Source organism: Cebus imitator, unplaced genomic scaffold (genome assembly GCF_001604975.1).
Source record: "Cebus imitator isolate Cc_AM_T3 unplaced genomic scaffold, Cebus_imitator-1.0 Scaffold163, whole genome shotgun sequence".
NCBI classification, from domain to species: domain Eukaryota; kingdom Metazoa; phylum Chordata; class Mammalia; order Primates; family Cebidae; genus Cebus; species Cebus imitator.
The window spans coordinates 2,125,462-2,142,125 of NW_016107478.1; the positions used below are offsets into that span (position 1 = coordinate 2,125,462).

The 16,664-nt window shown below is 37.5% G+C and overlaps 1 protein-coding gene across 1 annotated transcript in view; it reads left to right on the forward strand.

Annotated features, from left to right (window-relative positions):
• Positions 1-1,224: 1,224 nt before the first annotated feature.
• C8A (complement C8 alpha chain) overlaps positions 1,225-16,664 on the forward strand; it is a 63,183-nt gene continuing 47,743 nt past the window's right edge. The window contains exons 1-2 of the mRNA XM_017543993.2: positions 1,225-1,434; positions 14,156-14,249. Coding sequence (XP_017399482.1) covers positions 1,358-1,434; positions 14,156-14,249 — 171 coding nt within the window. The 5' untranslated portion in view covers positions 1,225-1,357. The remainder of the gene's footprint in view (positions 1,435-14,155; positions 14,250-16,664) is intronic.

Below are 16,664 nucleotides of genomic sequence, written 5' to 3' on the forward strand. Positions count from 1 at the left end.
AGTGAAAGCGTTATGAAATGCCAGTCATGCTGTAGTATTGTGGAGCAAGAAGAAAGTGTGGTTTTCCAGGTAGGATAGAACTGAGGCCAAAAGGACCCAAGAGTCAAAATGAAAAGAGGTAGGAGAAAGAGAGACACAGAAATCACAGACTCCAGCGGCTTCCCAAGACCCAGAATCCACATTTACTTCTGTCAAGTTTACTAAAATCTCTGAGAAAAGGAAGATGATAACAATTTGGCGACTTTTAAAAAATCTGCGCATTTAAATCAGAAACATGTTTTCTTAAGCATACAAGTCATTCATTAAAATTTCCCCTAATTTTGAGATCGGTAATATACTACTGGACAGTCCTGCTAATGAGAGAATTTAAATATTCCCAAGGATATTGAGACAGCTGTACAACCTTGGGCAACTTACTTACTTCTCTGGGCCTCCGTTTCTTCATCTGCAAAATGGAATTCATAATTTCCATCTCATATCCCTGCTATGAAAATTAAATAAGAAATATGAAATGCCTGCCACGTAGTAGGTATTCAATTATTGTCTGTGTATCTATCCATCATCTATATATTTACCTACCTATCTATTCATCCTTCTCTATTAATTTAATTTAATTTATGTCTGGTAGAGTAAGAGATTATATGCAGGTATGACAACATTAGTCCAGATGTGTGGCTTTATTGACATTATAATTCTAGAGAACGCTTCTGGAGATGTCTATTTAAGCCATCTGGTCCCCTCAAGAAACAGATATGTTGGATCTTAAAGATACCCAGTGTCTGTATGAAAAGTGGAAAGTCCATGGAATTACACATATTTTTCAGGCTCCAGCTGCTTGGCAATATATAGTAGAACCTTCATGTAACTGTTAACCATTTTCCTGACTGCTTTATGTCTGAGTTGACATATCTATATTAGCCCTGTTTCAGTGTTGCAAAATGGATTGATCTGACCTCAGAAGTTCCAAAAGACTGAAAAAGACTAGGAATTCTAGAACTGCATCTTGGTTTGGTTTTTGTCTCTTTTTGAAAATAAGACCTCTTTGCTAAGCTGGTATGGTTAAATATCTTCCCTTTTTTTAACCACATGGATATTGTTTTTGAAAAGGTCTAAAGGGCAGTGGCCTTTGGTGTCGGGAACATTTTTAGAGTATGTAGGTAATCAATACCCTGGTTACTATTTAACCACATTTGAAAGAGGATCGGGTGAGTTCTGTGCGAATCTGTGTGTAACTGGGTGAGTTTCTAACATCAGATAGATCTTACAGGTCTCAGCCTGTAGACATCTTTTACTCCAATTTCCTGAATAGATAGTTTTATTCCTTCAAGGTAATATAGCACGGTGGCTTCTGGCTGAGATGTTTGCTGTTGTTTTCTTCATCTTGTCTTTGATGACTTGTCAGCCTGGGGTAACTGCACAGGAGAAGGTGAACCAGTAAGTGGGCCATATGTCTCTGCAAAACTTGCACATAGGAATCACCTGCTGGGGAACTAAGACACTTTTATGTTTGCAGCAGACGCTGTGTTAGAATGGAAAATAACCTCTTTTCATGTTATTATTACTCCTGTGGAGGATGATGGGACAGTGAAAAGACCAGGAACTTGGAGTTAAGTTGGCCGATGTGTAAATCACAGCTTTAATGCTTAGAAGCTGAGTAATTCAGGGTAAATCATTTAATTGGTTTGATCCTCAGTTTCCCTAGTTTTAAAATGAGAATAATAATACCTCTTCTATAAGAGTTAATGTAGATAAAATAAGATCCTGAATGTAAAATGTATTCAGCTTATAGTAGGTACTTAATAAATGATAGTTCTCCTGAGTGGTGCTGAACAGTTAACTTAACCCCTACTTCCTTATCTGTAAAAGAGAATCATAAGAATATCTGTCTCATAGTTTTGGGGGAGGATAACATTAGATAATGTGTTCAAAATCACTTTGAGGAAGACAAAGGACTATAGAGATGCTGGGTCATTTGATTCTAAAAATGACTTTACCTTTTGCTATGGGATAATAGAGGAAGACGATATTTTCATATGTACATTGCATTTTACTCATTCTATTTTCTTGAAATTTCCAACCTAGCTTCATATTTTATTTTCATTTTTTGTATCTTAATATCTAGTATTTTGTGGTGCCTAAGCAGTCCTTTATTTCACCTCTAGGATAGCTCTAAAGCAATCCCTGACTCCCAAACATTAAAGATTTTAAATAGAATTATTTAATTCTAATTCTTAATAGATGATGCAATTTTGAATCATTAGTGCTTTTAAATGCTAGAGCAAGTGAGAGTTCCTTTAAGTAACAGTTCAGAAGGGAGGAAAGCATTTTTATAAGCAGTTAATTTGTAACTTGTATTTAAAGGAAATACAATTTTGAAATCAGAAAAGTCATCTCTAATAATTAGAAGATAAAGGCAAGAGAACTGTGGTAAAGGAAATCTCTGATGAGATATTCTTAATTATAAAAGCTTATCATTGTAATCCTTTTTGAAAATGAACAAAGAGTCTTGATGTTTGATGAACTTATCAAACAAGACAGACCAGTGAAGAGGCAAATTTCAAGTCAAGGCAAAATAGAACCAATTAAATACTTTACAAAGTGCTGAAGAAGGAAATCATGAGGTCTTTGTATCTAATGCCAGTGTGTCTGACACTGACTTTGAAAGTGAAAAACTGCATGGCGAAATGATTTTATTAGGTTCAGATTCTGGCACTGGCATTTACTAGCTGTCTGATCTCAAGCAAGTTATTTAATTTTTTCAAACTTCATTTTCCTTACCTGTAAAATGGGAGAAAAGTAAGAACAAAAATTAAATGCATGAAAGTACTTAGATCAATATCTATTACCTAACAAGTATTCAGTGAAAGCTGTCACTACTGCTGTTGTGTAATTTTTTTTTTTTGAGATGGAATCTTGGTCTGTCACCCAGGCTGGAATGCAGTGGTGTGATGTCAGCTCACTGCAACCTCCATCTTCCAGGTTCAAGTGATACTCTTGCCTCAGCCTTCTGAGTAGCTGGGACCACAGGCATGTGCCACCACACCTGGCTAATTCTTTGTAGTTTTAATAGATACAGGGTATCACTGTGTTAGGCAGGGTGGTCTTGATCTCCTGACCTCGTGATCTACCCACCTCGACCTCCCAATGTTGTGTGATTCTTACTGTTATTTTTTGGTGTTTCCGTTCCCTTGATGGTTGACAATAATCAGAACAAATTTATAATATGCCAACTGGCATGGATCTCTCTGATCAGAGATTTTAAACTTTCTTTTTAAGCAATAGCACTCTTTTCCCCCGAAAAATAAAATTTCACATGAACTCTAACATTGAAAACAGATTATATAAATTTACATTTTAATGGTATACATTTATTTTAGAAGTTCATGTTTAATATTTGCTTATTATAAAATCTTAGTTAAAATGTGTTATTTGAGAGAAACATTTTAAAACAATGGTGATGGAAGAAATTTATAATCTTTAGCCTCAAAATCAATGGATCTCTATTACGTATTTTATACAAACAATACTTTTCAGTGTGTGTGTTGCTTAGCAGTTTTAATTTCAAGTTTCTAATTTGCTTAGAAGTTTTAATTGCAATTCTTTTAACGTATTATGATTTGTTTTTTTTACTAAGAGTATGGTCTACCTTAGTGAATATTCCATGTGAAGTGCATTCTTCTGTTGTTCAGTGCAGTTCCAAGTCAATTAAGTCAAGTTGGTTGTTAATGTCACTCAAATATTCATCTTATTCTATTGATTACTGAGGAAGGAATGTTGCAATCTCCAACTGTATTTGTGGATTTGCCTACTTTCAGTTCTATCAGTTTTTGCTCCATATATTTTAAAGCTCTGTTATTAAATACACACACACACACACACACACACACACACATCTAGAATTATTCTGACTTCTTGATAATTTACCCCCTTATTATTATGAAAAGCTTCCATTATCCCTGGCAATGGTCCTTGTTCTGCAACCTATTTTGTCTGTTATTAATACATACAGTTATCCTTGCTTTCTTATGATCTGTGTGTGCGTGGCAAATCTTTTTTTATTATTTTATTTTAACTTATATGACTATATTTAAAAATATACTTCATGTGAACATACATAGATGAGGCTGGCTTTAGCTAGTCTAACAATCTCTGTCTTTTAATCATAGTAATTAGAACATTTACATCAAATATAATTACTGATATGCATGAGTTTGAGTTCACCATTTTACTGTTTGTTTTCTATTTGTCCTATGTCTCCTTTGTTTCTATTTTCTTCTTTTTTGGGGGCCATCTTCTAGATTTATATTTTTCTAATTCCAAGGTGGTATGGTTCTGTGGGTTTATAGTTTTTATCAAATTTGAAAATTTTTGCCATAATTCATTCATATATGTTTTCTGCCCCATATACGCTCATCTCTCTTTCTGATAGTCCAATTACAGAGATGGTAGCCTGCTTGATAAAGTCCCACAGTTCACGGAGGCTCTTTCTTTTTTCGTTGTGACAGTTTATTTTCTATTTCATTTTGGTTCCTATCACCATATATTTATTAAGTTTTTGTTCTGCAATGTTTAATCTGCTGTTAAGCCTATCCAGTGAATTTTAAATTTCAGTTAAATATAATTTTCAGCTTTAAATGTCTCATTCGATACCTGTTAATATCTTCTGCTACCCTTCTCATTATCTTCTTATTTGTCCTCAAATAATAGAGCATATTTACAATAACTTTTTTAAAGTTCTTGTATGCTAATTACATTATTTTTATTTCGTAGGTCTTTAGAATTAGGAAGGATTTAGCGTCTAGCTTAATCCACTCATGTTGCAGAGCAAGAAACTGAACCCTAGAGAGAGAAGGGGAGTATTCAATAACAAGATAATTCTGACAGGTATTTATGAATGCTGGCCAATATAACCTTTATTACATTCTTCCAAAGGTGTCGTTTTTATTATTCATCAATTGAAGGCCAACATTTTCACTGATGAAAAGCAGAATTCCTCAGGGGAATTTAAGAAATGTTAATTAGGACCCCAAACATAGAGGTCAACTATCTAAGCAGCTAAAGCTTTCTTTTTTTTCTTCTTCTTCTTCTTCTTCTTTTTTTTTTTTTGTAGGTCTATAGGCAGTTGACCCTAAAGAAGTTTTAAACATGGTGTCCCTTTTTATTTTATTGCTTTTATGAGTATGTTTACCAAACCATCTTGGGCCAAGTCCATGTGAATATTTTTAATAGTAGTCCACAACTGAAAATTGATATGTATTCAGGAAACATGAAATTTTAATTAATAAAAGCAATGTGAGTAGTGGATGTGACTCAAAAGTGAATCATGTAATATGGAGACTTTTATTCAGGGCAATTCATCTTTAGCTGTAATTCAGGTGGCATTGGATCTGGGCTATGAAGTATAATCAACCTGGGATTGAGTACTGGCGTCACCACTTAGTGGCCATAGAACTTGGGCCAGTTGCTTAAACTTCCTAAGCTACATTTTTTTTTCATCTATGAAATGAAGATAATACATATTCCACAGAGTTCTTGTCAGGAGTTGAGTACGTTTATATAAAGTACTTGTAACAGAATCTGGTACATGGTAAGCCTTTAGAAAATTATTTTTATTAGCCTATTTCTCTTTCGTCAGAAATTCTTCAGAGTACATCTCAGAATGCTTAAAAATACATAGGCTTTGGAGTCTTTCTTGGTTTTTAATTCTGGAGCAAGTTACTTCATCTTCTTATGAATCTGTTTTACTCATCTGTAAGATGGGTATAGTACTTCCTACTCCCACAGGGTTCTTGTGAAATTTTAATGAAATAACTTAAGATTATATGAGATAATATATTGCAGGTACTGTGCTCAGCACTAGGGTACAATAGTGAGCAATACAGTTGTGATCTCTGTCTTCCAAAGCTTGCAGTCTAGGAGTAGGAATAAAGTGTTAGAAGTGCTATGCATATGGCACTATGTTAGCATAGGATAGGCAGGCTAAGGAAAGCTATCTGGAGAAAATGAACTGAAGTGGAAAGGTTTGACCAGATGAATGAGGTATGATTAGCATTCTGTGGTGGAAATAGCATTATGCAAATACTACAGGAGAGCCCAGCACATGCTTGGAACTTAAAGTTCTGTATGGAATTCTATGTGTATGCAGCACACAGTGGACACTTTTTTTGAATTTATCTATTCATTCATTCAATAAATAAATATTACAGCTATGCTAGGTGTTAGGTAATGAACTGAACAGATAAGGTTTCCACACTCATGGAATTTACAGTATAGCGATGGAGTCAGTCAATAAATATGTAAACAAAAAAATTATCTTAACTATTATGGCCGCGGTGGCTCACACCTGTAATCCTAGCACTCTGGGAGATCAGACGGGCGATCACTTGAGCTCAGGAGGTCGAGACCAGCCTGGGTAACATAGCAAAGCCCCGTTTCTACTGAAAATATAAAAATTCATTGGGCATGGCGGCGCTCACTTATAGTCCCAATTACTCAGGAGGCTGAGGCATGAGAATCACTTAAACCTGGGAGGCAGAGGTTGCAATGAGCTGAGATCATGCCACTGCATTCCAGTCTAAATGAGAGAGTAAGACTCTATCTCAAATAAATAAATTAATTAATAAAATAAAATTTAAATTTTGATAAATACTGTGAAGGAAATAAATGGAGCCCTTTGTTAGAGGATATCAGAGCAATCTGAAGACAGGCTGATTGAGGGAATTTTCTGTGGAGGTGGCATTTAACCTGAGATGTGAAGGGCGGCAGGGAGAAGCCAGGTGAAGAGCAGGGTAAAGCGGAGGGATCACGTGTGCTAAGACCCTGTGGAGGGAAGTGGCTTGTCATGTTTGGGAACTGAAGGATGGGAGCATGAAAGCAGAGAAATGTGCCATGAGAGTGTATCAAAAAACTGGACAGAAGCCAGATCCCAGAGGACCTTTGGCACCACAATGAAAAATTTGGATTTGAGTCCATGTGTAGTAAAACACACACAAAAAACCCAAAAATCACTGAGGGTCTTATAAAAGAAGGATATTACCTAGGGTCTCATTTAAAAAAATTGTCCTGATTGCTGTGCAGAGAATGTATTGGAGAAAGGTAGAGTAGAAGAGGGTCTTGGCCCACAGGAAGACATAACAAGGAGCTGGTTGAAAGAGAAAATTAAGAGTTTAGATGTGAAACCATTAAGTTTGCCATGTCTACGAGGCGTTTAATAGACATATCAAATGGGGAAGCTGGATAAACAAAACAGGATTACAGAGGACCAGTCTAGGTTGAAGGTCTAAATATAGGAACATTTGCACAGATGATGTATGAAGCCAAGGACCTGGATCTTATCTTTATAAGGGTGAGAAAAGCAGGAAGAGAAAAAGAAGAAAGATCGGATTGCACCTTGAGGAATTCCAGTTTTTGGAGAACTGGCCAGAGGTAGGAAGAGAGTGAAAAGGAATTGTGCTGAAGAAGTCCAAGATATGAAAGTTCTCATGAAGAAAAAAAGTGGTTAACAGATTGTGTCTTAGTGAGTTTTGTGTTGTTATAAATACCTGCGGCTGTGTAGTTTATGAAGGAAAGAGGGCTGTTTGGCTCATGGTTGTGCAGGCTGTACAAGAAGCATGGTGCCAGCATCTGCTTGGCTTCTGATGAGAACTTTTTTTTTTAATTGACATATCCATGCTTACTGTGTTTTATTGAGCACATATTATATGCCAGGCACTGTTCTGGAGATATAAACGAGAAAGACAAAGTCCTTGCTCTCAGCTCTCACGAAGCTTCTGTTCTAGAAAAGTATATGCAAACATCTTATATACTTTAAGTTCTATAAAGAAAATAGGAACATCCTGGTGAGGACTTTTGTGCTGCGTCAAAACATGGCAGAGAAGGTCAAAACAGAAATGGGCACATTCAAAGAGGTACCAAACAGAAAGAGGAACTTTGCTTTATACAACTCATTTCCATGGGAACCAGCAAGAATGAATCTGTCTAGCCAGGAGAACCTACTCACAACTGCAAGAGCAGCACCAAGCCTTTCCTGAGGGACCTGCCCCATGACCCAGACACCTCCCACCGGGCCCAACACTGCCACATTGGGAATCAAGTTTCAACACGAGTTTTGCTTTTTCCTCCTACTTATTACACTTATGCAATCAACATGAGTGGGGACAAATACATCATAGCAGAGGGCAAGTAAACAAAACTAGATGACTTTCCACTACATTTAGCAACATGGAGTTTGCTGAAGACTGAGCACTTTCAAAGTCAAATTCAAAATACCTCTATTGTATAATGGAATCTTCATGTAACTAGATGGGACTGGCTCAAGATTATATAATTAGTGATAATCAGATTTTAATATAAGCTGAGCCAATTTATTAGGATAACTCCCTGGTAATCATCAGGGTTAGGCTTTCTGATCTTCTAGCCTAGGATTGGTAGCTAATTATTTTATTTTCTAAATTGCTGAAGTGGCCACATCCCGGGTCAATGATTTGACTTGCATGTTGCTTATTTAACTCTAGGTTTTAGGCCCTTTGCCCAATATGCTGCCCTATTTTAAAAGGCAGATGGGAAGCATCTCACTTGTCCCCAGCCCTATCTGAGGCCATTGAATATATTTTTGTTGAAGACAGAGAGGTTTGATGAGCATGTGTGAGATTGACAAGGTTAGAAAAAGTTAACATGTATGCCAGGCTTGTGCTCAAGATTTTACATACGTGATCTCACCCCACATTCAAAATAGTCTTGCAAACTATCTTCCCTGTTTTATAGCTATAAGAAAATTGAAGTTCAGTGAGTAGCAGAAATCAGATTCAAATGCGTATTTGCTGGACTCTAAACCTCTTTCTCTTATATCAATGTTTCAACTGTGTTACATAGTCTTACAAATGATGCATAAAAAAAGAAATGGCCTATGTTTCCCTACAAAATTTGGGAAATTCCAGGTTAAGCAAATTAAAATGCAGAAACTCTCTGAGCCTTGTTATTGAGCATTTTAAATCTCCAAGAATGCTATGGTGTATGCAGTTCATCCAAATGTATTTGACCATGGACTTTTTCTCCTCTTCCTCCCCAATCCCAGTGCATATCTCAGGAACTGGTACTCTGCAGGGTACACCTTGAGAAACTCTGTAATAGCACCATATAGACTTGTGCTCATTCTACAGCTTAAAAAACTAAAAATCAGTTAAAGCAGCTTGCTCATAGTAACCCAGCAAGTTCAAGGTAAACTAAAGATTAAAAGCAAAGACACCTGAGTTTCTGTGCTCTGTATTAAATGTCTTACTGATTGAGTAGATTTTAGCCAGCTGAGAGATGCCTTAAAAATATTATCCAAGATTTATTAGACCACAGAATTATGAATGGCCCCTTCTACAGTTCTTTTGGAAAGCCATTTTGCAATATGTGCCATAAGCTCTAAAATCCCTTCAGTGCAGTCATTCCACTCTGCAGCATATGTCTTCAATAAGTAACTTGGAATACAGAAAAACTTGAGACTCAATAATCGTTTCATATAAGGGGAGTGAAACAATGTGTATTACCATAAATAGTTTATGTTTCTGCTCTATTATTAAGTGGAAGAATCAGGATATAAAATGTAATACTCAGTATGACCTCAATATGTTATGAAAATAAACAGTAGAAGAAAATATAACTAAATATTAATGATGGTAAAATTTGGGTCATTTTTTTCATTTATAATCTTTCTCATGTTCCCTGTAATGATAATGTATTACTTATATAATCATCAAAAAATGAACTACATTGAAAAATTTATTGGAATGATAAAATGTTGGTCACATTGATATTGGCTGAAAGGTTGGAGTCCTAAATGACTTTAATGAATGGTCCTGGTGTACTTTCTGTACTCTGGCCTCAGTGGTAGCATTAGTGTGTGTGCCTCTGTCTAGACATCATGTCACAAAGCTTTTAAAACTACAGCAATACAGCACTGCTCTGTCTAGGCTTTCACTTCCATCCATTAGTACTGTTTCCCTCCAGTCTGACACATAATGCATCCTCTATGGGCTTGCAATGACATTATCTTGACAGTTCTGTAGTGAGATGCAGTAATAATGCTGGAGTCCTTTCCCATTCCCAAACCTTCTCTCTATACCTTCTCTCTCTCCTTCCAAATTCCATGTTCCCACACTTCAAACTTTTATTATTAGAGCAGTCTATTAGAAAAATGACATGTGGAACAAACCCTGAACCATTTGAATGTCAAGATACCAGGATCTAATTTAATTTAGATTGTAAGAATCAGGGTCAAATAAATATCTCAACAATGTCACTGTCTATATTCCAGTAATTGGTTTTCTTTCCCTTTTCTCCCTCTCTCCCTCCTTTTTCTCCCTCCCTCCCTTCCTTCCTTCTTTTCCTCCCTCTTTCCCTTTCTTCTTATTTTTTTCTTTCATAAACATGTACTGAACACTTTCCATGGATCTGGCACATAATAAGTGCTGGGAGCTCAGTAGCAAATATAGACAGTATCTGCATTCATAGAGATAGAGTCTGGTGGAGAAGAAATAAATTATACCAATATTGCAAGTTTGATAATTAAGTATTGAGATGTGCAGAGATTGACCAAATCATATGAAGGAGGCTTTCAACCAGTCTGGGTATCAGGAAATATTTCCCTAAGGAATTGATGTTTATGGTGAGAATGAAAGATATATAGGAATTAACCTAAGTAAAGAGGTAGATAATTGGATTCATTCATTGGATAATTGAGATTTACAGTTAGGTGTGATTGTGGGGACAGTGGGGTCTAGATGTTTATAATATAGGTAAGATTGTAAAGTAATGAATCATGGAATCAATACTGGTTATAAAGGTAAATAAAGGTAAGAGAGGGTCTTGTTGAAGGGAGGAAGCTTAGATGTCGAGATATTGGAGATCCCAAAGAGGTTCAAGAAAAAGTGCACTGGCATCCCCTTAAGCATATAAAATAGAACAAAAAGAGGCTATGGAGCCCCCAAGTAATTATTCACAGATGACTCATAATTGATGACTTGGAGAAGTTGTTTTAGAGATTGAGAAGGTTTAGAATATGACATGAAGATAGTAGAGTGAAGAAAAGATTATTATACAGAAGGAAGAGAAGCAATTGAGAGACCAGAGAGTTGGATGGGTGACTCATTTATAGGGATAAGGAGCTCTCGGCATGACGACAGGAATTGAGATGGAGGAAGACTGTGAGCTGGGCACTGAAGTTTTCTTTGAAGGAATGGAGGGCTGGTGCATGCTAGCACCATGTTACAGATCAGAGTTTACCAAAATGTGCTCTGCAGACCCCAGGAAGTCCCCAGTATCTTCTCAGGGGAGCTGTAAGTTCAAAACAGTTTTCATAATAACAGTAAGACATTATTTTCCCCCTTTATTGTGTTTATAGTTGCACTGGTGGTATAGAAGCACCAGTGGATAAAACTGCTGGGGGCCTTGGTCAAAATCAAGGCAGTGGCACTAGAGTTGTAGGAAAAAAACACACACACACACCCCTAAGTTTTACTTAAGAAAGTTCCTCTAGCCAGGAGCAGTGGCTCACGCCTGTAATCCCAGCGCTTTGTGGGGGCCAAGGCGGGTGAATCATTTGAGGTCAGGAGTTCGAGACCAGCCTGGCCAACATGGTGAAACCCTGTCTCTACTAAAAATACAAAAATTAGCCAGGAGCTAGTGGCACATGTCTATAATCCCAGCTACTTGGGAGGCTGAGGCAGGAGAATCACTTAATCCTGAGAGGCAGAGGTTGCAGTAAGCCAAGAGCAAGCCATTGCACTCCAGTCTGGGTGACAGAGTGAGACCCTGTCTCAAAAAAAAAAAAAAAAAAAAAAAAAAGAAAGAAAGAAAGCCCTTCTAGAAGCAGTAAGAATTGTTAATTTTATTAAACCTCAATCCTTGAATAGATGTGACTTAAATATTCTATGTAACAAAATAGGAAGAATGAATAAAGAAATCACTGAGTATGCACTGGGTATGATGGTCGTCTTGAGGAAAAGCAGTTGTTAGAGCTGTAAGTTAAGGTAGCCACTTGTCTTAGTTTGGACTACTATAACAAATTATCATAGACTGGATGGTTTAAGCAGCAAGCATTTGTTCTTCACAGTTCTGGAGAATGGGAAGTCCAAGATCAAGGCACTGGTAGATTCAGTGTCTGGTGAGGGCCCACTTCCTCGGTTAGCAGGTGGTCATCTTCTAGCTGTGTCCTCATGCGGTGGAAAGGATGTGGGAAGTCCCTGTGATCTCTTTAATGAGGACACTAATTCCATTCATGAGGGCTTCACCCTCATGACCTAGTCACCTTCCAAAAGCCCCACCTCCTAATATCATCAGATTGGGGGTTAGGACTTGATAAGATCGCTGGTGACATAAACAACATTGATGTTTAGATTTTATACAGTGAAATGCATTAATATTTGTAAGGCACATACTCAATGAACCATTATTTTCCAAATTTCAGGTGCCTGATGTTATAAAATTTTTATATGAGCACAAGTTTCATTCAAAGTGTACAGAGACCAGTGGATTTTAATGTGACAGAGAACAAAAAATTCATTGATATGCTTTCAGGTTTCACATGCAACTTACATGTAAGAAATTGCCACTTGTCAAGTTTTCATGCAATACCAAAGGAGAACATCCACAGTTATTGGAAAAGGCTGTTAAAACATTCCTCCCTTTTTCAACTACAGAGCCGTGTAAGACTGAATTTTTTTCATAGATTTCAACCAAAATAATATATAGCAACAGATTGGTTGAAGAAGCATAAATGAGATTCTAGCTACTTTTTACTAAATCAGACATTAAAGGGATTTGCAAAAATGTGCATTTATGATAACATGTAGTAAGTTTGTTATTATAATTTTAAATGTTATTAAACAAATATTTTAAAAATTTCTCAGTTTTAATTTTGAATTTGGTGAATATTGGTAGATCTAGCCTACTTATCAGCTCTTTGGGGTCTTTAGTAATTTGCTGAAATGTAAAGGTGTCCTGAAACCAAAAGTTTGAGAACCAGAGTTAAAGATAGACAAAATTTTCTGGGCTCTTCCATGGCTCCTTGCGCAGAGTTTCAACTTAGGTGTCATTATTCATCAAACTCATTACATAGTTAGCATGAGATTTGAAACACTTTCTTTTCCTACACTAGGGAGATAATCGTGTCATTCATCACAGAAGAGTTTGCCTGGCTCTCAGAGGCTGTGGTAATTCCAGTATTAACAGACAATGTTCCCACTTTTCCCAGTGGGCCAAGCTGGCTTTGAAGTTGTAGCAGTGGTGTTATGGGAGGAGGATAACGTGGAAGCCAGGCAAGCCTATGGCTTGTCCCCCTTTCCCTGAGTAGGCTTTTTAATTGATGAGAGGGAAGCATGGGGAAAGAGAAGGATCATGGCCTTGGAGATACTCTCTCATGTCTGTTGGCAGATTCATAAAATGAGGCAGTAGCCTAATGAGGAGCAGGAAATGGGCTTTACCATCAAACCAACTAGTTCCGATTTTGCCTCCATCGTTCCTGGGCTATGACTTCAAGGCTATTTAGCTTTTAGAAATCCCGGCTTTCTTACACTGTGCATAAAATAGATCTAATAATATTTATCTCCAAGGATTGTTATAGGGATTAAATGAGATAATCCACATAATATCCCAGCATGTAATAATGAAAGTCATCTTGTAGCAAACCTTTCATAAGCATTTCAATACTCTTTAAATAACCCTTTTAGGTAATGTTATTTTTAACGTAGTTTTACAGAAGGAAAAGCCGTAGTTCAGACATTAAGTAATTTACTCAAGTTTTCAAAGTCAGCAAGTGGTTAAGACTCAAACCCAATCCTCTTACCCTAGACTCCACATTCTTAACCACTGAGCGTCCTGCTATGTTAACTCTTCAAAAATTGTTAGGCCTCTTTCATATTCTTCTCTCTAAAATTATAATAATTTGATGCATGGGAGAATGATATAGTATTAAAGGGATAATTTATATAACCCTGTAACACCATACACTCTCTCATTTCTGTTGGCATTTCTACATAAAGTAGGAGTACAATAAATGTTCATTCTTCATTTCATCCACACTATGTTTTACTGGAAGGAAAATGTACACAGCTTTCTGGTTTGCTTAAAGTTTACATCTCAAAATTGATGCAGGGATCTTTCCTTTCTTTAGGAGAATAAGACGGGCAGCTACACCCTCAGCAGTTTCCTGCCAACTGAGCAGCTGGTCAGAGTGGACAGATTGTTTTCCATGCCAGGACAAAAAGGTAAGACACTTACAGCCGGTTTTGGGGCATTTCATATTTGATATGTGCATTAGGCATTCAAATGGAGATTAAGCTTCTGGGGGTCTATGTCTAGGGTTCGGGGAGAAATTGGGTCTAGAAATTGTTATTTGAAAGCCATTGTACATGGATGGTGAAACTTGTTTCTGCGGCTCCCGATTTTGTTTGTAAGGTAGTGTTGGGTGAGGCTGCAAAAGATGTGTGTTATGGCTCATAGGCAGAAAAGTCACATCTGTACATGGGCATATTTATCCCTCTCTGGGTCCTGGCCAATCTATTGCCCACTAATGAGGGTCATCTGGAGGGACTAATGGTTTAGAAACAAAATACCAAGCTGCCCATGAGAAGATGAGATAATCCAGGGGAAGTCTCAGAGTGTTCCTGCTTTTCTCTCACTGGGGTTCTGGCAGGGTTTGCAAATGGTCATCCTGCCTCCAGACCCACCCCTCATTAGACAGAGAGGTGCTCAGTGAATGTTTCTGATGAGTTACTCAAAATTGCAGAGCTAGTGTTCTTGAGAATTCCACTTTCATTTATTGAAAAGACTAACACATCCAATGAACAGAGGTGTATCTACTCTGCCCATCTAAATGGTTTTGAGTAGTTCGAAATGATCCCTAATACCATTGACATATAAAGGGAAGAAGGATGTTGGAAGCCCTCCACTCAGGCAGAGGGGAGTATCAAAATTCTGACTTTGTTCGGAATCACTGGCTCATAATGATAATTAAACACGGTCAGCCAGGAGTGATGGCTCACACCTGTAATCCCAGCATTTTGGGAGGCTGAGGCAGGAGGATTACTTGATCCCAGTAGTTCAAGGCCGGCCTGAGCAACATTAACAAGACTTGGTCTCTGCAAAAAATACACACACAAAAAAAATTAGCTGGACATGGCAATGCATACTCGTAGACCCAGCTACTCAGGAGGCTGAGGCAGGAGGATCACTTGAGCCCAGGGGTTTGAGGCTACAGTGAGCTTGGATTGTGCCGCTGCACTCTAGCTTAGGTGACAGAGTCAGACCTTGTCTCATAAATAAATATGTATATAATGAAGCACAGTGTAAATTCTAGTCTGTTTTATTATTGTTTTAAAATTCCTTTCAGACACACATGCCTATATTAGATACTCCCTTCCCCGCTCGGCATACCACTCACTGCCTGAACCTTGTCTATTAGCACATTACTGCCAAGTTTAAATGTTAAGATTCAGTTCTGCAGTTTAGATCCGGCTTTGCCTCTTATCTGCTTTATTACTTTGGGAACATTTTTAATCATCTCTGTGCCTCAGTTTCCTTATGTGTAAATTGGAGTAGTAAGGGTACCTACCTTCTAGAGTTATTGTGAGCAATACATGAGTAAGGCACACAAAGGCCTTCTCATGCATCTGGCTTAGAATATGTGTTTAAAGAATGCCAGCTGTTTTTCTTTCCTTCTTTTATTTTTCATTTTTATTTCAATAGCTTTTGGGGAACATGCGAGTTTTGGTTACATGGTTAAGTTCTTTAGTTGTGATTTCTGAGATTTTGGTGCACCTGTCACCCGAACAGTGTACACTATACCCAATGTGTAGTCTTTTACCCCTTAACAGCCTCCCACCCTTCCCCCTGAGCCCTCAAAGTCCATTATGTTATTCCTATGCCTCTGCATCCTCATAGCTTAGCTCCCACTTATAAGTGAGAAGATATGATATTTGGTTTTCAATTCCTGAGTTATTTCACTTACAATAATGACCTCCAAGTCCATCCAAGTTGCTGCAAAGGCCATTAATTTCATTCCATTTTAATGTTGAGTAGTATTCCATGGTGTATATATACCAAACTTTCTTTATCCGCTCGTTGGCTTATGGGCATTTAGGTTGGTTCCATATATTTGCAATTGTGAATTGTGCTGCTATAAACATGCAGCACAGTCTCTTTTGCATATAATGACATTTTTTTCCATTAGATAGTTATGCAGTAGTGAGATTGCTGGATCAAATGGTAGTTCTACTTTTAGTTCTTTAAGGAACTTCCACACTGTTTTCCATAATGGTTGTACTGGTTTGCATTGCCACCAGCAGTGAAAAAGTGTTCCCTTTAGTCACATCCATGCCAACATCTATTACTTTTTGATTTTTAAATTATGACCATTCTATCAGGAGTAAGGTGATATCTCACTATAGTTTTAATTTGTGGAATGCCAGCTGTTTTTCTAGTAACTACCTGTACCATCCTCTTCATCCCCCTGTCCCATTACCTTGAATCAATCCCTGCTTTTCTCTCATCGGGGTTCTTGCAGGGTTTGCAAATGGGCGTCCTGCCTCCAGACCCACCCCTCATTAGACAGAGAGGTGCTCAGTGAATGTTTCTGATGAGTTACTCAAAATTGCAGAGCTAGTAAGTGGTGGAAACACACA